At 36.8% G+C, this 19,042-nt stretch overlaps 1 protein-coding gene across 3 annotated transcripts in view; it reads right to left on the bottom strand.

Moving 5' to 3' along the window:
• Nucleotides 1-19,042, bottom strand: part of LOC100892227 (semaphorin-1A) — a 50,975-nt gene that overhangs the window by 25,912 nt on the left and 6,021 nt on the right. For 2 of the 3 annotated variants that reach the window (XM_030980944.1, XM_030980946.1), the window contains exons 2-6: nt 11,766-11,861; nt 10,695-10,819; nt 7,898-7,957; nt 6,531-6,665; nt 5,652-5,802 (exon numbers count right to left, since the gene is read on the bottom strand). In XM_030980944.1, coding sequence (XP_030836804.1) covers nt 5,652-5,802; nt 6,531-6,665; nt 7,898-7,957; nt 10,695-10,819; nt 11,766-11,853 — 559 coding nt within the window. In that variant the 5' untranslated portion in view covers nt 11,854-11,861. Of the gene's footprint in view, nt 1-5,651; nt 5,803-6,530; nt 6,666-7,897; nt 7,958-10,694; nt 10,820-11,765; nt 11,862-15,760; nt 15,908-19,042 lie in introns of those variants that run through there. The other variant, XM_030980945.1, reaches the window with a different exon arrangement.

Below are 19,042 nucleotides of genomic sequence, written 5' to 3'. Positions count from 1 at the left end.
CATTGTGACTCACTACACGGTTTCAAAGCCATTTAACAACAATGGTCCTTACCCAAGTAGACGTAAAATAACTGTAGAGAATTTAGCTCGCCTTGGCGCTAATCTCGAAAATACTGATTGGTATAGTGTTTATTCCGAAAATGAAATTAATTGTTCTTATGAAATGTTCTCTAGTATATTAAACAACCAATTAGATACTGACATGCCGAAGCAAAAAGTCAAACATGGTTATAAGAAAACGCCCAAACTCCCTTGGATTTCTAAGTCTATATTGCGATCAATAAATCGGAAGAATAACCTTTATTATAAATATAAAATAAAAGGCACTGAGCAATCAAGGAGAAAATATACATCATATAAAAACATTTTGACTCGGATTATTCGATTAGAAAAGAGAAATTACTTTGTAAATCGTTTGAAACTTTTTAAAAATGATATGCAAAACACTTGGAAGGTAATCAAACAAGCAATGAACCAAGTTAATAATAAATCTGAGGTAAATAAGATCAAATTTGATAATGAGATTGTTGAAGACCCAAAAGACATAGTTAATATTTTTAATACTTATTTTTCTTTAATAGGTGATAATCTCGCCAAAAACATTCCGCCTTCAAACACAAATTTTGTGGAGTTTTTAGGCCCCCACAATCCAAATTCTATTTTCTTTGTTCCAACTAATAGGCAAGAAATTATGAAAATTGTTTCTAGTCTGAAAGATAAGAAAAGTTCAGGATATGATGGAATCAATAATGTCATACTAAAATCCATTATTCCGTTTATTGCAGATCCATTGGTTCACATCTTTAATATATCACTTTTACATGGTAAATTTCCTAATTCTATGAAAATAGCCAAAATTATTCCGTTATTTAAAAAGGGTGATAAATTGGATGTGGGTAACTACCGCCCGATTTCTTTATTATCTTCATTTTCTAAAGTTTTGGAAAGAATAATCTATATCCGGATGATGTCCTTTTTGAAAAAATATGATGTATTTTCAAACTTCCAATTTGGTTTCAGAGAAAAGCACAGCACCGTTCATGCTTTAATGTCTTTTGTTGAGAAGGTTGCCCACGCAATTGATACATCGTCACACACTGTAGGTATATTCCTGGACTTCTCCAAGGCCTTCGACACGATCAATCACGAAATTTTACTTTACAAACTATCTCACTATGGTGTACGTGGAAAGGCCTTGGAGTGGTTCAGGAGTTACCTCTCTAACAGAAAGCAATATGTACACTTAAACGATCATGCATCTGAATTATGCAATATTAGTTGTGGTGTCCCACAAGGTAGTCTGCTAGGCCCGCTTCTCTTTATTCTTTATATAAATGACTTTTGTAAATCGTCTAACTCCCTGTCGTTTATTTTATTTGCAGATGATACTAATTTATTTTTTTCACACAAAAATCCAAACGTCCTCGTTGATAAAATCAATGCCGAGTTATTAAATATATTGCAATGGATACAAGCAAATAAATTGTCACTTAATCTCCAGAAAACAAACTACATGCTATTTAGTAACTCTTTGGATTCATTACCCTCTGACATTATTTTTGACAATACCCCTTTGAAACATGTCCCTCTTACCAAATTCTTGGGTACCACACATTGATAATATTTGTAAAACCATTTCGCGCAATATTGGTGTTATTAATAGACTAAAATTGTACTTACCGCAATCATCATTATTTATGCTGTATTCTTCATTGATCTTGCCATATTTGAATTACGGTCTTCTAGTTTGGGGCAATACACATCATACATTGTTGGAAAGAGTTCTATTGCTGCAAAAGAGAGTTATTCGTATTATCTGTAATGCCCCCATACGCTCCCATACGGATCCTCTGTTTTTTGAAAATAACATCTTAAAAATTAAGGATTTGTACTTATTTCAGCTCGGTCAATACTGCCCTCTGTGTTCAATGATATGTTTCTTATAAACCATGCTGTTCATAGATATCCCACTCGACAATCCGATGAGTTTCACTTACCTCTTTTGAGAACATGTTCTGCACAGAACACGTTCATTTTTGAAGGCCCTAAATTTTGGAATACTTTGCATAACGATTTGAAAACTTCCCCTTCACTAATTGCTTTTAAAAAAAAGTTAAAATTTTCCTTATTACAATCTTATATTTAGAAAATTATTGTGATAGAACACCTCCTTCCCAATTTTGTTTTCTTTCCCTCTTTTCTTCAGCCCATCTCAAAACAAAAAACTACTTGCCATCATGTTCTTGCTCTTTTTGTTTCAGCTATCTCAAGGATTTTGTGCGCTCCCTATTTCGTGCTCGATCTCTACAACCTTCCTTTTCTCTCACTCTCCTTCCCTCCAAACGCAGCCCGCATTTTTGTTCCTTTTTTCCCCCCCCTTTTTTTTTTCTTTTTTTTTCTGTTCTTTCTTCGTCATGTAATTTGTTACGTCTTCTTGTTTACAGTCATTACGTGTTTTAATAAATGTTCTCTGTTGGCCACTATTCTTCTTTAATTGATTATGTATTCAATATTTTGTTCACACTCATTATTATCTGAGGGGTCCACAATTTACAAGCTTTGCTTTTCAGTGGACCTCTCCATTTTCTCAAAGTATAAATGCAATTAAGTTTTAAAATTCATTTTTTTTGTCTTCCTAAAATGTATAAATTATTATTAAGATTTGTTTATTACCAATGTAACTATGTTTTGTATACATTTTACATTGTATTCGTTATTATGTATTGTATTTTGTTGGAAATGAAAAAATAAAAAATGAAAAATGAATGAAATGGCACAAACATGGCACTAATGGACAGAGATCCTAATAATTACAGAGCTTGGTCTTGTTGCTCTGTTCGCCAGCAGTTTGAGGATATGGAATCCCGCGGCACATTACTCACAAGAGTTCTAACAAGCCAAGCTTATACAGAGCCTATAATAAGTAATGTTGTGCATGTACCACCCACTCGATCGATCAAAAACTCAGAACTCATAACTGAATCTAAAAAAAAAATGAATAATAAAGAAGAAAAAAAGACGAAATGGTAAATCTAAAATTTCATAGTTGTGATCAATATCTATAAAGATTTATCAAGCAACAAAAATAAATAATATCATGTTCAAGAAAAGGATATATACACTTTGTATTATTCTTTCGTGTCCTCAAATGCTCTGCCAGGCTTTGGCACACTGAAGAGCCTTCTCATTTGCTGCCACTAGATCTTCCAGGCAGCATAGGTCAATTAGGAGTGGACATCTTAATAAGTGTGGCATAGATTGCACGGATGTTCCACACTCGCAGTTGGTGTCTGTGTCGTCAGTATATCCCCATTTATGCATGTTGTATTTACATCGCCCCACCCCTGTGCGGGACTTCCACGTCTTCCAATCACGTATATGGCAGCTGTTCCTTGGTCGGGATTGGTAGCTTTTCATGGTGGTGGTTTTCACAACGTTTCTCTTCCCACAAGATCGCTCTGGTTGAACGAGGAGGTTGTGACAGTGGCTGGACTGTATGAAGGAAGCTCTTCCTTGACTTCAGGCGGGTAGGGGCTGGTTGATGGGAGTAAAGGGGATGGCAGGTGTCCTCAAACTGTCTGCTGCATTCAGTCCTACTTGCAACTGTTCTGCGGACATCGGATGGAGCAATGCCGGCCAGGGAGTGCAAGCTGTCCACATTCGTGGGCTTGAGGCAGCCAGTGATGCATCTGCAGCTATCGTTGAGTGCTGCATCATCTTTCTTTGTATGGAATGATCTTCCCCATACAGGGCAGGCATATTCTGCTGCAGAGTAACACAACGCATGAGCAGTTGACCTCAGCGTGGAGGAATTGGCACCCCAAGACGAGTTTGCCAGTTTCCGTAGGAGGTTGTTCATTGTCCTAACTTTACCCTTCACCTTTTGAACATGCTGTTTGTATGAAAGGGTTCGGTCAAGAGTGATTCCAAGGTAGACAGGGTGATCGCAGTGTTTCAATGAGACATCGTTCCATTTCAGGGACAGCTTCCTCCCAGCATTGTGGTTGCGGAGATGGAACAAGCTAACCTGGGTCTTGGCAGGGTTAGCCTTCAGATGGTTGTTGTTCTAGTAGTCTGTCAGGTTGTCTAGGGCTGATGAAAGAGTGGCTTCTATCTTGTCTATGTGGGAATTCTGGGCTGCTATGCCAAGGTCATCAGCATAGATGAAGCTTCTTGTTCCTGGGTACACTGGCTGGTCGTTAGTGTAAACATTAAATAGGACAGGAGAAAGTACGCTGCCCTGAGGTAGACCATTCTTTTGTTTCCTCCATCTACTGCACTTCCCGTTGAGCTCAACATATAAGCGTCTATTTTCCAGGAGCATTTGGATGACGAAAAAGTCCAGATTTTCTCAAAATCGCCTTCCATGTGTTGTTATCCGTAGTCCGATGTAAGTTATAATTCTTATCGTGCGCTCAAACCCGAGTTACGCCTGGAATTTCGAGAGCCCACGGAAAACACGTCCTCCCCACCCCATCCCAGAATCATCATTCATTCACATATACATGATTTAGATATATTTTGAGAGGCAATTAACTGTGGCAAGAGTGAACTAGCTGTTCTCTCAGAGTACCAATCACTTAAACCAACCTGAATAAAAACTTCACAGGCAGTCCTGTAGCCAGCACTTTAAACCAGGATGCTGTAAAAACATATCTAAGGGTGTCGCGAGAGAAATTTAATTATATCAAACAATTATTTGTGAATAGCATAAATTTTGTAAAAACAAAATATTTGACACCGCTATGGATTTTCACGAGATAACATCTTAAAGATAATAAAGTGTCTTTCTTCCTCGGTCGCTTCACTCAGTCGTAACATTTAGAAACAGGATAATTTCAGCCTGCAAAATTCCTGCATACTTCCATATTTGAAGGTGAAAGAATATTATTCCATTCCACAGCGACGTGCCAGAATATTTTCATATTCGGGCAGCAAAAATGGCAGAATATATTTTATTTTATCAAAGTCTGCATCCGCACCTCCTGTATTTAAAGCTGCGTTATACCTTTTGAGATGCCGCTGTGAGGGACCCGCACGGGCAACATTCATTTCAAATGGCCCCAGGACGGCAGACGCCTGTTGTTGTGCAGATAACTGGGGGTTTCGAGGGGCTTTGAGGGGCCCTTGAGGGAGTCGTAGGGTACACGTACGGAACTCTTGAGCACTGCAAGGCCCCCAAAAATTGTGAGGGGCCCGTCCGGGGACCACACGGGACCCGTAAGGAGCTCTATGGGCCCTTTACAGGCTATTTACGGCCTAACGGTCAGATAAAAACGCCGGAAGAAGTGGGAGCAGCCAACTCAGCACCACGGCGCCCGTACGGCTTAAAAAACTGTTCCCAGGAACTTTACGGCAGCCGGCCGTAAATGTCTGTTTTTACTCGCCGTACGGGCCTCTGAGTGATATGGAATCACCCAACTACCATCAGTATTTTCTGCAGTGCATGCAATTCACCCTCCAATTATGACAATCCTGATATGACCCAGCAAGTAAAATTACCATAGTGCAAGACCCAGAAGCTGGGACATCCCCCCCCCCCCCCTTGAAGTTAGACCTGGAAGCTTGGCAGCCGGAGACGGTTTTCTTCAAGAAGCTTTGGTATTCAAGGTATTCAAGAAACATGTACCATCAAAATCTCTACAACTTACCATTATATAGGAATGTTGCATTGTGATTCTTCAAAAATTGGAACACCTCTGTACCTTCCTCATTTGATGCAGTGCACGAAGTGTAATTTGTTAGTTGATTAGGGATTCGTAGATCCTGAGGTGGAACATTTTGTGTAAAATCGCAGCTCAGCTGTGAATTAGAGAAGGAAATCAATCTTATGGTGAAAATAGCAAATAAAGTTACAATACACATATTTCAAATATTTCATTCATGGTATTTGATTCCATGTTTCATGATTATATGAAGCACTCCATCTCTCAATGTTTTTAAATCCAATTAAAAAACTTATTTGTTCAACTGAGAGATCTTATTTTGTAGAATTTAGTAAAAAGAAGCTCTTAACCAGCACAGCTGAATATTTTGTATAAAAGCTGCGCAATATAAATTTATTATTATTATTATTATTATTATACCCAAAATGTACCCTGTGAAACTTTTTAAGAGAGTGGATACATTTATTTTTAGTTTCTACAAATCAATTGAAATTTACAGACAGATTATCAAGCTGCAAACCACCAATGAAAAGAGAGACCTGCAAGTTCAGCAAGACTCTTTTTACTTTGGCATTAGTTAACAAATGTGTTTACTTTTACAAAACTCATGTAGAATTCAATCTGGCAGACAATTAAGATAGGGTCTTGAAAATGATTTCATGAGATGGCAATTTCATCATTTTAGTAAATGTATCTAATGAACTCTCAAAACCATTGTCAGAAGGCTCAAGAGACCAAGAACACTTTCGGCCTGATGACACTGTCAGTCTCGACGCTCTCTGTTTCACTGGTTGTCAGTCTCATGGGCTGTTGGTCTCGTGCTGAGGGTTGTAGCCAGGTAGACCATATAAAAGGATATCTTACCTCTGAACCAGTCAAATCGCAATTAGCACACTGTGACAGCTTAGCATTGGTTCCGCATACAAAGATCCTCCTGCAACCAGAACCGCAGCCTTGGGCAAGGTCCACCACAGCTCTAATGAAGTTATCACAGTTCTCCTATATATATACACATAAGTCAAGATATTAATTAATTTTTGAAAAATCAACACAGCACTTGTAATTAGTCTGCTTTAGAAGCTGTGACACTTACACACAAAAAATGATTCTAGTGGCTTTGCCAATTTGACTGCAAATTCCATAGAGATAGTAGTACCAAACTTTGTATATAGAGGGTATATACATGATCATAATTTTATTGTGAGAAATTTCCTTCCTTAAATTTTCATTCCCATAGATTATCAATGTGACTGGGACCACCACTACCACAGCTACATGCAGCCATGTAAGGTGAATGCGCATATGCACAATGTAAAATGATTTTGAACATACACAGTAGTGATTAATATTCATCAAAAGCATACAAACTGTAGTTGACATGACATGTATTTTAAGCTCCGATATGACCACACTCCCAGTGGTGCCATTTTATATTCATAAGGGTAATGCATGCTCATTAGCATCATAATCAATAATCTCCTATTTGCAGACTTCCAAAACAATTTTAACAAAATGTGATTCCCTTTTCTTCTTTTTTTTAAAACAGGAACATGTACTAAATTGGCTCTAAAACATTATCTTATTTTGGGCTTATGGGTTACAAATTTCGCAAAAAGTACCATCATTTTTACCTAATTTGCAGAAACTTTTTACTAATTTTGTGAGTGGTTAATTCAGTCAGATTTGCAAAAGCTAAATGCTGGGTAACAATTCATTCACAACTAATACAACACTACAGAACGTTCATTTCGCAAAATGTTTTTTGCCATGAAAATGGCCGTCCATAACAATTCATGAAAACTTTGCGTCACACAAGATTCTGATTTTACTGTGAACTATAAATGGCTGTTAAAGATAAAGACTACTTATGGTCATGCGATTGCATTGTGAAAGAAACGTTGTGGAATTGATCAGAAAAGGTTGATCATCTAGCATATACACCTGTAAGTATTGGTGTGTACTGCAAGGTTCTGGAATCATCAAAATGATATGAAATTTGGCCCAGTCTTGGTAAAGTTAAAAACACTGTACACAGAAAGATGTATATGGGACTTCGCGACACGTGCGCGATATCTATCAGGTCCAAATAGATATAATAATCTATCAAATATATCAATTAGCAGGCGGTTTCTCGTCAAAATTTGTATCATCACGAATTAGTAAAAACAGTATTCTTCCACATGATTGGTATAATTAAGAGCTTCCATTTAATAACAGGAATTATTACTCACCCTATCAGTATTTGTTCTGTAGCAATTGCTCTGACCTGTACCGTAACATACCCCAATATCCTGAAACACAAAGGACAACACTAATTAAACAGTTATAAAATACATGTAAATACATGTAAATATTCATGCATAGTTCCTATTCCTGAAATTAAATCTAAATATATTTACACTTTTTAATAGCTGAAATCATTCTCATTTTACCTGCCTTTGTTCTCCCCCTTTTGCATGCATTAATTGTGTACAGTTGTACTTGTATGTACGTTATGTGTACATTTATATTTGTATTAAAAGAGTAGATGTAGACTAGTGAAGTTGCTTCCGCATGAGTTCATTATACGATCTATCAGCACTTGAGTTGAGGTTGTGTGTATCTATCGCACGAAGCCGTTAGACTGAATGCGATAGATACACACAGCATCAACGAGGGCAGATAGATCATATAATGAATGAATGAAAAGCAGAGCAAAAGAAAACAAACAAACCATTCTTTTATTACAAGGATACCAAATACTTTGTATATATGTTTATACATGTTCTTACTTATTGTTTATTGTTGTTTTATGAATTTATGTTCAAGATTTTGTTATTAATATTATTATCATATATATATTTGTTAAACTATAATGTACCTCCTTATGTTTAACAGGGCCCTAATGGAAGACCACTATTATTGGTGATAATGAGTCACCCTGTCTAAATATCGGAAATAAATAAATAAATAAATAAATAAATCATTTGTTTTATACAACGAAACTCCTAGATCCTTGTTATTTGATGTAAAAAGAATTCATTCAAGACTGTTTCGTGATAGTTTATGGCTGACAAATAAATCTCAAGTTTAATAAGGCTTAATTTAGTGCACACACATAGCTACATAGCAAGTGGACTAATTACCTCTATACCCTTTTAGGCATAGTGCTGCGCAAGAATAGGCTCATGCTCACGCATTATTAAGCGCTCTAACCTCTACGCGCACTACTGCGCTCTGAAAACGAGTTCAATAGTAGTGGAAACTATTGCACTCCTTTTCATGAAAACGAGTGCAATAGGCTCAGTAAGTGAATCACACGTGACCACGCATGACCAATCATTTGATTAGGATCTGGGAGTGAGTTGTATCAAACAGTAACAGTTGGCCTTTTCATTTATATCAACTTGAGATGGAAATTAATAATGCATCCTTAAATTTGTAACACTGGGGCTTCACACCAACAGGTGCCCAGGACGCGTCATTTTTAAACATAACCTAGCCATCCTAGCGCTGCACATAAATATTTGAATATGTATATTTGCGTTGGTTCGGTGTGGTACAGATCAAAATTAAATCAGCAAGATCCTGGCCTAAACAATATGTCGTAATGATTATGGACAAGTTACGACCTGGGTAGTCATTCATTTACGGTCAGCCTCCCGATTTTCTTGTAATGTAACCTTTTTTAAGTAAACATATAGCTTTGCACTTGTAATTTTTGTATGAAATCTCATTATTTGATAAATTATCGCATCAGATTCTGTGTGCGTGCGTATCATGAATATGTATGACTAGCGCATGACTCATGACGTATAGGTTCCTATTGAGCCAATCAAATGCAGCGGTAGGATGGCTATATCGGTTAGGTTTAAAAAAAAGACACGCCCGTGACACATGTTAGGGTGGAGTTCTAATACACTGCCGCCGTCACGTTCAAGCTCTAGCTAAAGATGGCGGTCTTCTGCATTTTTTCAACTTTGAAATAATTTGTCAACTATGTATTTTTTTAAAGGTATAATTATTTAATTGATTTATAGTATGATATGATTCTAGATGTATTTTAACTTTTGTTAGTAATAAATATGTACCTGCTTGTAAGTATCGGCTTGCATGGTGATGTAGATATATAGTAGGCTTGCGGGTGCACCAAGTAAGAGAGAGGGAGGATTGAGGAGTGCTGAAAAGGACTCTCTGTAATCTTTCTTGAGGGTGTGTAGTTCTGAAAAGGACTGTTGGTGTAGTCTTGAAAAAGACTGTTGGTTATCTTTCTTAGCTTATAGTTCTAAGGAGAACTATAGCGCTTCGAGAGGATGGGTGTCGGGAGTGGCTCGACATTTCGAACAGGTTGACTATCCGTCATCAGGAGTGGAGTTGGAGTCTCCAGGTTGCGGACTTGGGTACAATGCCACCTACGTAGGGGACACACACGGCGTCTCGCCGACAGCACACCCCACTCATGGATTCGCAACTCCTCCAAGTCCGCAACCCGGAGACTCCAGCCCAGACGCCAAGCAGACGGACAAGCAGACCACCCATGTCCACTCCCTGATGACTCAAGCCCACACGGTCATGTATATTTCCCCCACGTCCGCACCACAATGACTTAAGCTCACGCACGCCAGCTATTCTCCACTCCTGAAATATATGTACCTATAAAAAATAATATCGCTAGTGACATTCCTTTGTCTCGCAATGTATGATCAACAAGGGATCTATAAGATCACGCTTCGTGACGCGCTGCTACACTTCGTCAGGTGATAAATTATATTTTATCACCTGACGAAGTGTAGCAGCAGCACACGAAATGTTGTGATCTTATAGATCCCTTGTTGACCATACATTGCGAGACAAACGAATGTCACTAGCAATATTATTTCCGATACTATATCCCCAATGAGTAATATATTGAGCATTATACGTACCTAGTTTGCATAGAACTTTCTATCATGTTGAAAAATGCAGAAATAAAATTGAACAAACAATCAATCAAACAATACAGAAAAGAATTCTGAGCTTGCAAATTTATGTTTACGCATACATACATACCTCAGTAGTGAAACTTTGTCCATCAAATACAGTCACGTTGTGAGCACTTCCAAGGAAAATAAGATTGTCTAGTCTACCAACAACTCTGACATCTTCCATACTAAATGCAGGTGTATCTCCTCCATCTGCAGAGAAAAAAGAGAGCAGTCCTTTTCCAAAAGTTCCTCACATTGAACATCAAAATCTCTAAAAAAAACTAGAATTAATTGAATTGTTCTTCTTAATCTGAATTGCTCTAGCTTCTATGGTAACTAAGATGAAGATAACTTTTTTAATGGAAAACATATCACAGAGACTCTTGTTCTTACCGAAAATAAACTGTTTTAAAAATTAAAAGAACTGCACAGATCCTTTCACACATACAGTAACATGCACTTACATGGAATTTATCTTTATAGTTGCAGAGAGACAAATAGGTTAGCATGAAACCCACTTCCCTGGTATCATGGAAGGAAGACAAAAATTTCCTGATAGAAAATAAATGAACATTTCAACAATATGCTTTAATTGAAGCATACTGTCCAGCGATAATCAATAATCAACTAACATTTTGTTTGAGATATAATACAGGATTATCAGGGAGCTATCAGTTATGGTGTGAAATAAATGGAAAATAAAGAACATGCTTATAGTCTTTGATGTATGACAGCTAGGTATATATGCCGAATGTTAATTTATTTAACCCCAATATGAAAAAATGTCAACTGATATGCACATATTTGCTTTCCGGTACATTTGTATCACTATATAATGACCAATTGATCAAGTACATATATCGTGAGTTAACTTGTCAACAACAACAAAATCGTTCTATTATGGGACTGCCCATGTTTATTTCTTCAAATGGTCTGATCTTAATCAGAAAATGTATCATCTCAAATACAGCTCAAGTACAGTTTTTACAAAATAACGCACCCCCTTTTCTTGTAAAAATGGCATTGTACTTGCTCAACTTTTGCTGAGATTTTCTACACAATTACTCTTCAAGAGTGGCAGGATTGATATGAAATTAGACAGATGAGTATAAAAACATTCTTATTCAATATACAATCTCCACCATACTGTACTTACCACAAGCCAAAAAAGCTTGCTCACTTTGGCCTCTGACTGTGAGACAGGCTATGTACAGGATGATTGCTAGTATCTGTCCCTTCAACATTCTTGCAACTGAAATGAGAATGTGAACAGAGAAAATATAGCTAAAAACACAAATCTTTTAGTTCATATCATTCATGGATTTAATAATAAGTGTTATATGTTGATGACGGTACATACAGAGATAAGAGAGGACTGTAACACCCCCCTTTCTCTGAAATAAGTTCGGAATATTACAAAATCGCCTTGAAGTTTCTATTGTCTCTCATCATATAAGTGAATGATAACATTAAATAGTAGGAGACCAGCCTGTAGGTCCCGTGACCAATCTCTGGGAACAAAGGTTTAAAAGTGTTTTTGTGTTCCCTGATGAATACCGAACAATTTTGACTTGGGCTGCCCCCTTGAAAATTCCAGGCATTTTCGTGAGGGGTCAACAAAGGTCAAACAGGGGTAGAAATTCAAATATATTCCAATCGTGTCGATATGCATATCAAATTACTCGTCTGGTCATGAGGATTCCAAAAATGTATAGTTTGCTATACCTCCGACCTTAAATGAGGGCGCTTTGGTAAAAAACGTTGAAAGGTCAACACACTTTTGACTTTTGAAATGAGTATGGTAAAAACCGGTCACTCAAAGCTACCATGCACATGTGTTTATGTTAGGCCTATACCATTTTGTACTCGTGTTCAATTGTGTGTTGTATTTATTCCTGATTGTGTATAAATTGATAGTATGTTAATCAATGTTACATATATTTGCAGAAAGAGCCGGAAAGTGATTTGTATGCAATGTTTAATATTTTGTGCATGTTTACAGATATAATTTAGAATTAAATTGAATTGAATTGAATGTTGTTTAATTGTACAGCAGTTACTATTCCTGGTAATTTATGTATATTTCTCAGTTCAAACAAACCTGTAAAACAACATTTGTTTAGTGCCAGAAAATATTATTTTTCTTTTCTGTTCAGGTGCTGATACAGTGTGAGTCAAACAAAATTTTACACCAAGAAAATTGCTAATTATTTAAAAAAAAAAAAAAAAAAAAAAGTAAATATATATATCTAATATGAAAGAGTGTTTTACATACCCCAATTAAATCATTTGGTATCATTTTTGTGTGGTATGTGGCCATGCTTGGATGAACAGGAGGCATTTTTTTAAGAGTGTAAAAATCGACTAGCACCAATTAAAGTGATGCCTTTGTGATGTTTGAGTAAAACATTGGGATTTAGGTATTAATTCGGTATTTGCATACAGATCCACATAACATTCCTAACAAAATAAATCATACTCACAAACTTTGTGTGAGCGATATAAGGTGTTGGAATGACGTAATTGAGAGTTAATTGACACGATTGGAAAAATAAAACGATAGAAGTTTGTGAATGCTATCCTGAACAGAATAATAATAATAATGATACCGGTATGTGTTTAAATAGTGCCGATCACTTATCAGAAATCGCTAATTAAGCGCAGGCTCTACAATGATGCAGCATAATTACCCTGCATGGCGCAGAGCAGCTGTCACGCGCGCGCTCTGATTTTCAAGGAATAAATTCCTGCAGGACCCCATTTACTTCACCTGGGTAGAGTGCAGCACAATGTGGATAAATTTCTTGCTGAAGGAGATCAACATCCTGGAGTGGGATTCGAACTCACGACCAGGGGCGTCTCCAAACGGGGGGGGGGGGGGGGGGGGGGGGGGGGGGGGGGGGTTGGGGGGTGCGATACCCCCCCCCCCCACATGTCATGATATTGTTGGTAAAATTGCGCTCCCATCAGGAAAAAGAGAAAAGGGGGAGGGAAAAAGAGATGGAAAGGGAAAGAAAAGAAAGAAAGGAAAAGAAAGGAAAGAAAGGAAAAGAAAGGAAAAAAAAGAGAAGAAAGAAAGAAAAAAAAAAGAAAAAGAGGGAGAGAGGAAAAAAGAGAAAAGGGAAACAAAAAAAACGGGGGATGAAAGAGAGGAGAGAGAGGGGAGGTAAGAGCCTGAGAGAGGAGGAGTGGGAGTAAAAGAGAGAGGGGGGGTTGTTGGGTGGAGTCGTCTCGTCGAGGGGGCAAGAAAGACACGGGTTAATATGTTGCTGTGTCGGGTCAGCTGTGTCGGTATTATTGCTTGATCCGCGTGTACTATATCATTGCAGAAGTTTGAAGTCGTTGAGATGTATATTGTCGGTTGGCCGACAAGTTTTTCCCTACGAACTGTGACTTTTTATCCGCTGTGACGACTTTGAGAGTGACTATTTTTTCAAAGTTTCACTTTCCTATAATATCAGCTAAAGAAATCAGAGGTCAAACTAATTAAGAGTCAACAACAGTACAACGAATCGTCTTCCTTTCTCAATATTTCGATGAAACGCCAAAAATCCTGCGCTTTGCACGGGAGGGGAAAACTTCATTTAAACGAGTCAGGAACGTTCCAACGAATCGTCTTCTTTCTATAATAATTTAAGGAAACGTCAAAGCTTTCGCGCTTTGCGTCAAAGGGGGAAACTGAATTCAGATAAATAGGGCTTAATAAGAGTCAAAAACAGTGCAACAAATAGTCTTCTGGAGGTTTTTGGGTGGAGCTAAGCAAGTTTGAAAAACAAATATTTAAAAATCTATGAAACAAATTCAGAAATTTACATATATATATCAAAATATGAGGTGTATGCAGGACTGCACACCAACAGGGATACACTTGTATTTCAATGTCATGGGCCCTTTATTGATTTCATCCACGTACTTTACTCAAATGGTAACGTTAAACAAAAACACAGTAGTAACGACCTGTGTGTACTGTGTACTGTGTGTGATGAAAATAATCCCTCTGATTTCCACATGGAAAAATCAAAGCGAAGCCCCAATCGCTGGTGTAGTCTGATTGGTTCAAACATGCGCATAAAATTAATATGCATGTTTACGCGCGATATGTAACAATTACAAATCTACATAACAATAGAATATAATAACAAAGCAGACAGAACCGGTTGGGACATGTCTGCAAAGCCAGACAGCCGATCGCGGTCAATTTAGAGAGTGTACATTCACTGTTCAGCGCAAGTACATGTACCTTTATCCGTTGCCATCCTCTTACATTTTGAGTTTTTATATTTCATTTCGATATTTCAAACAACTTATTTTTAAAATCCCAGCCTTTAGAACAATCTGCAGTCATAACGAATGACACCCGGAGGCGTGCAGCACTCTAAAAGTTTTCAGATTTCAATGGATTGAATTCCTTACTCAAATTATAATTTTGCTTTTTTCCTCCAATTGTGTAATACAAACATACAATTGAATAAAATAAATAAACGTTTTCAATATTGATTGCTTTTGACAAATGTTAAAAATGGCCTTAAAACTTATGCAAAATAAATTTTAGACGATTTTTAGCATTACGCGCGCGTTTTTGACTCGAAATTGACCGGACAGATATTGACCTTGATCTGATAAATTATATGAATGAGAAATGACTTTCGGTTATTTAAAGATAAAATCATGAGTTTATTTTCAGAAAATTTCACAAAATGGCGCCTAGATGACGTCATCAGTCATGGTCAAGATCGGAAAACTTGCTGTGCTTTGTCCATACCCGGTATGCCTTAGATACATATTTTTGCCAAATTTCAAGGCATTTGATTGAGCAATTTTCAAGTTATCTAATTATCTTACAAAAAAGTGTACGGAAATAAGAAAAAGATATAAATAAATAATAATAAAGGCATTTGTAACGAAAACATCAGGTGGTCTGTATTATATACAGCCCACCTGATAAATAAAGGCAATTTTAACGAAATCATAAGGTGGTCTGTATTACTTACAGCCCACCTGATAAACCTGAAAAACAGCGAACATCATAAACTCATATATACGTAAAGTGTACCTGAATGAGAAATGTAGGTTGCTTCTAAAAACATACACATAAAGTAACAGTTGTGATACTAAAATGTTAGGTCTACAGTCAAGTCTTCTGTCACTTACCGATAAGTTTTTATCGGGTACTGTTTGGCCAGACATGAAAAGCTCGCAAAATAGTGCAATGACGTTTCTGTAATATATATACAACTTCCTGATTCAAATACATGCACCCTTACAGTCACATCATGGACCCTAATAAAGCAAATATTTTACCTAGTCCTGTTTGTATCAAAGCCATGCAGAGCAATATGTGCAGTCATGCATGAATTTTACAATAATGTATTCCTCTTTGCCACGCAGAGCTATTATCATAAAAGGTAGCTCACCGTAGCTGCGTGTCATGGCGACAGAATGGACTAACATTTTAACAAAAGAATGATGAATATGATTTAATCATAGTGTAGTGTGTGTATCCATACACACACAGGGTAAACATGCATGTTCATCATATGCATGCACATACAGCTCCATGGGGGCCTGTGTTATTGGGTGGAGTCTATATACTTCCATTTCCATGCATTAGATTAATGATAAAAAAAGTCAGAACTCAAGTGGTTGCATATGTACAGCAACCCTACATGTCTGTCCTATTTGTAAACTTAACATATTATTTCGTCCGTTATCCCTCTTGACTCCCAATACAAACAAATAACACGCTATAAATACACTTCAATTATTGTGGGATAGCCTGACAACGACTACTGAGAGCCGGCCGTTTATTCAGTATGTGTTTAACGAACATTTCTTCTCCTTTCCTTCACTGGAAACCCGACCGACCATGGTCCAGGATAAAGACCAGAGGTAAAACTCAACTAGCATAAAAACTCTGGAAAACCTTAATAAAACAGTCATGTCGTAACACGACACAACGCACTTTTATTGTAAATAAAAGTTGTCTCATTGAAATTACAAGCTAGAATGATTCAATTACACACTAATTGATGCCACGCCCTGGTCTCCGTGGCAGAGTTTGCTCGCACACCTGTACAAGCTGCCTATGCAAATTACATTCCATCAGGACATGGCCCGTACCCAACATAAGTATGCATTCATTAACGATACAAACAACATTTGCCTGCTGTACAATCGTACCGCAGACAAATAATAGTATATTCTGGTCATTTGGTGTACATATCAACAAACAGAAGTTCCAAAGGCACTATTTTAGATATGCTGTACCAAACCGATCAAACCATCATTTACAAATGACAAGTTGTCATTGGTAATGTTTTTCCTCAGTTAATTGTTTATTGAAAACGATTGTTTTTTATTATAGTATTATCATGATCTTCTTGAGTAATTTTGCAAAAGTAGTATACAAATAATGCATTGCAGTGTGGGCATTTAAGAATTACCCACACAATTAGGTACCTTTGAAACAGTCTAACACGTCCGAGGCGATAGCCGAGAGTGTTTAGACTGTTTCAAAGGTATCGAGTGTGGGTAATTTTACTAATGCCCAAACAAAATGCTAAGTATTATTTGTGAAATAAAATTATGACGTGGATCCTTGTTATTTGATAAATCACCCTCATCTCAAAGTCCGTACATTAATAATTCTAGGTCTACATCTTTGACTGATCGAGATGCGTTTTAAATTCCACGGCAGCCATGGCGCGAGTAAAAGTAAAACGATAAATCTCAATGGTTGCGATCGCAAAACATGATTGTCAATGACCGGTCATTACCACAGGATAATGACCGGAATTTATCCTAATTTCACGTTAGGCTAAATAAATGCATGGTCACGTGTACGCTTTCAACCAATCATTTGATTAGGATCTACGTCGTCATTTTATAATATCTTTTAATTAACATTATAAGCAGACTTCACAGAGTTCAAGAGAATAAAGCTATGTTACCCTTGAAATCCTATGACTGTAAAACTGAAATGTTTTGTTTCATATATTTTACTATAAATTATTTCATGTGTTTTGTTTCATATATTTTACTATAAATTATTTTGTGTATTTTTTTTCTCATGAAATTCCGGACAAAATAACACTTTGAACTGAATAAGATGATCATGCTGATTGCCCATGAACTTTAAAAAAAAAAAAAAGGGAACAAAAAATTTGCAGAAACGTTATAAGCACTGTATTTTGTAAAGGCCTGAAGGTCACGTTGTGCATAGTACTCATGACATGTTCATGATGCCCATTAATAGGGCAATCAAGTCCAAAGTACAATGTTCAATATACTTCAGAATATGATCAGATTAGGAGAATTTACTTCAGTTTCATTTCCAAAACAGCTGCTAAAAGATTTACTGAAACTTGGCAGAAGTCACAGAGAGCAAGTTGTTATCTCTGGTAGATTGAGCCTTCGTTCATGAATTTGGCACTGTCTTTTGAACCAGAATCCAAAGGTTAGATGTGATATCAACAGTGATGAATGTACAGTACACGTACAATCGTACATGTACATGTATACAACAACCAACATTTTGATTGTCTTCACTGCCTCAATGGTTTACCATTTGGCATCAGTCGCCATCAGATTGAACAGCTCAAAGCTACATGTAATACTGTCATCGCTAACTTGGAATTTCACCAATTCACCACTTAATTAACTCAAGCTGTGGGCCTACATGTACATTGTCATTCAAAACACAACTAAACTACATGTACGGTACATGAATGCGGCCTATTGAAGGGGAAAATATGCATTCTATAATCAACATCATGCAGCATTGCTAATCCTAAACCATGATTTGTTTTTAATAAAAAAAAACAACACTCAAGCTGATCAAACACATATAAAGATGCAGGCATCAATTAAAAAGGCCTCACACAGAAGTTTATAGAACCCTTTTATTCCGGGTATCGTTATTTTTAAAATTTGCTACTCCAAAACAAAAAAAAATAGATGCAGGGAACTTTAATTTCATTTTGATATATATTAAAGATAAACTTGAGTTCTGGTAAAAAAAGAAAATGAATTCTCACAGAATCTAACAAAACTTACACTGAATGTTCAAGATTACAAATAAATGTCATGTGCCAAACAATTTTGGAAGAAAATGTATACTGGCTAAGTAATGAGCATAGAAAGATAAGGAAATCAGGGTAGTACTAGCCCCGACACCATGTGTGTTGTCCCATATACATCTTTCTGTGTAAGTGATTGTTACTTAATTTACCAAGACTCTGCCAAATTTATGATGATTTTGATGACTCCAGAACCTTGCATTACACACCATTACTTACATGCTATATGATCAACTTTTCTGATCCATTCCACACCTTTTCTTTCACAATGCAATCGCATTACCAGAACTCAAGTTAATCTTCAAAGGGTTTGTAGAAAATATCATTAAAGGGATAGATCATAGTTGAGTTCTTG

Source organism: Strongylocentrotus purpuratus, unplaced genomic scaffold (assembly GCF_000002235.5).
Source record: "Strongylocentrotus purpuratus isolate Spur 01 unplaced genomic scaffold, Spur_5.0 spur5_scaffold_11, whole genome shotgun sequence".
Classification (NCBI taxonomy): Eukaryota; Metazoa; Echinodermata; class Echinoidea; order Camarodonta; family Strongylocentrotidae; genus Strongylocentrotus; species Strongylocentrotus purpuratus.
The sequence above is the reverse complement of the archived record's forward strand: the minus strand, read 5'-3'. Positions and strand labels throughout refer to the sequence as shown.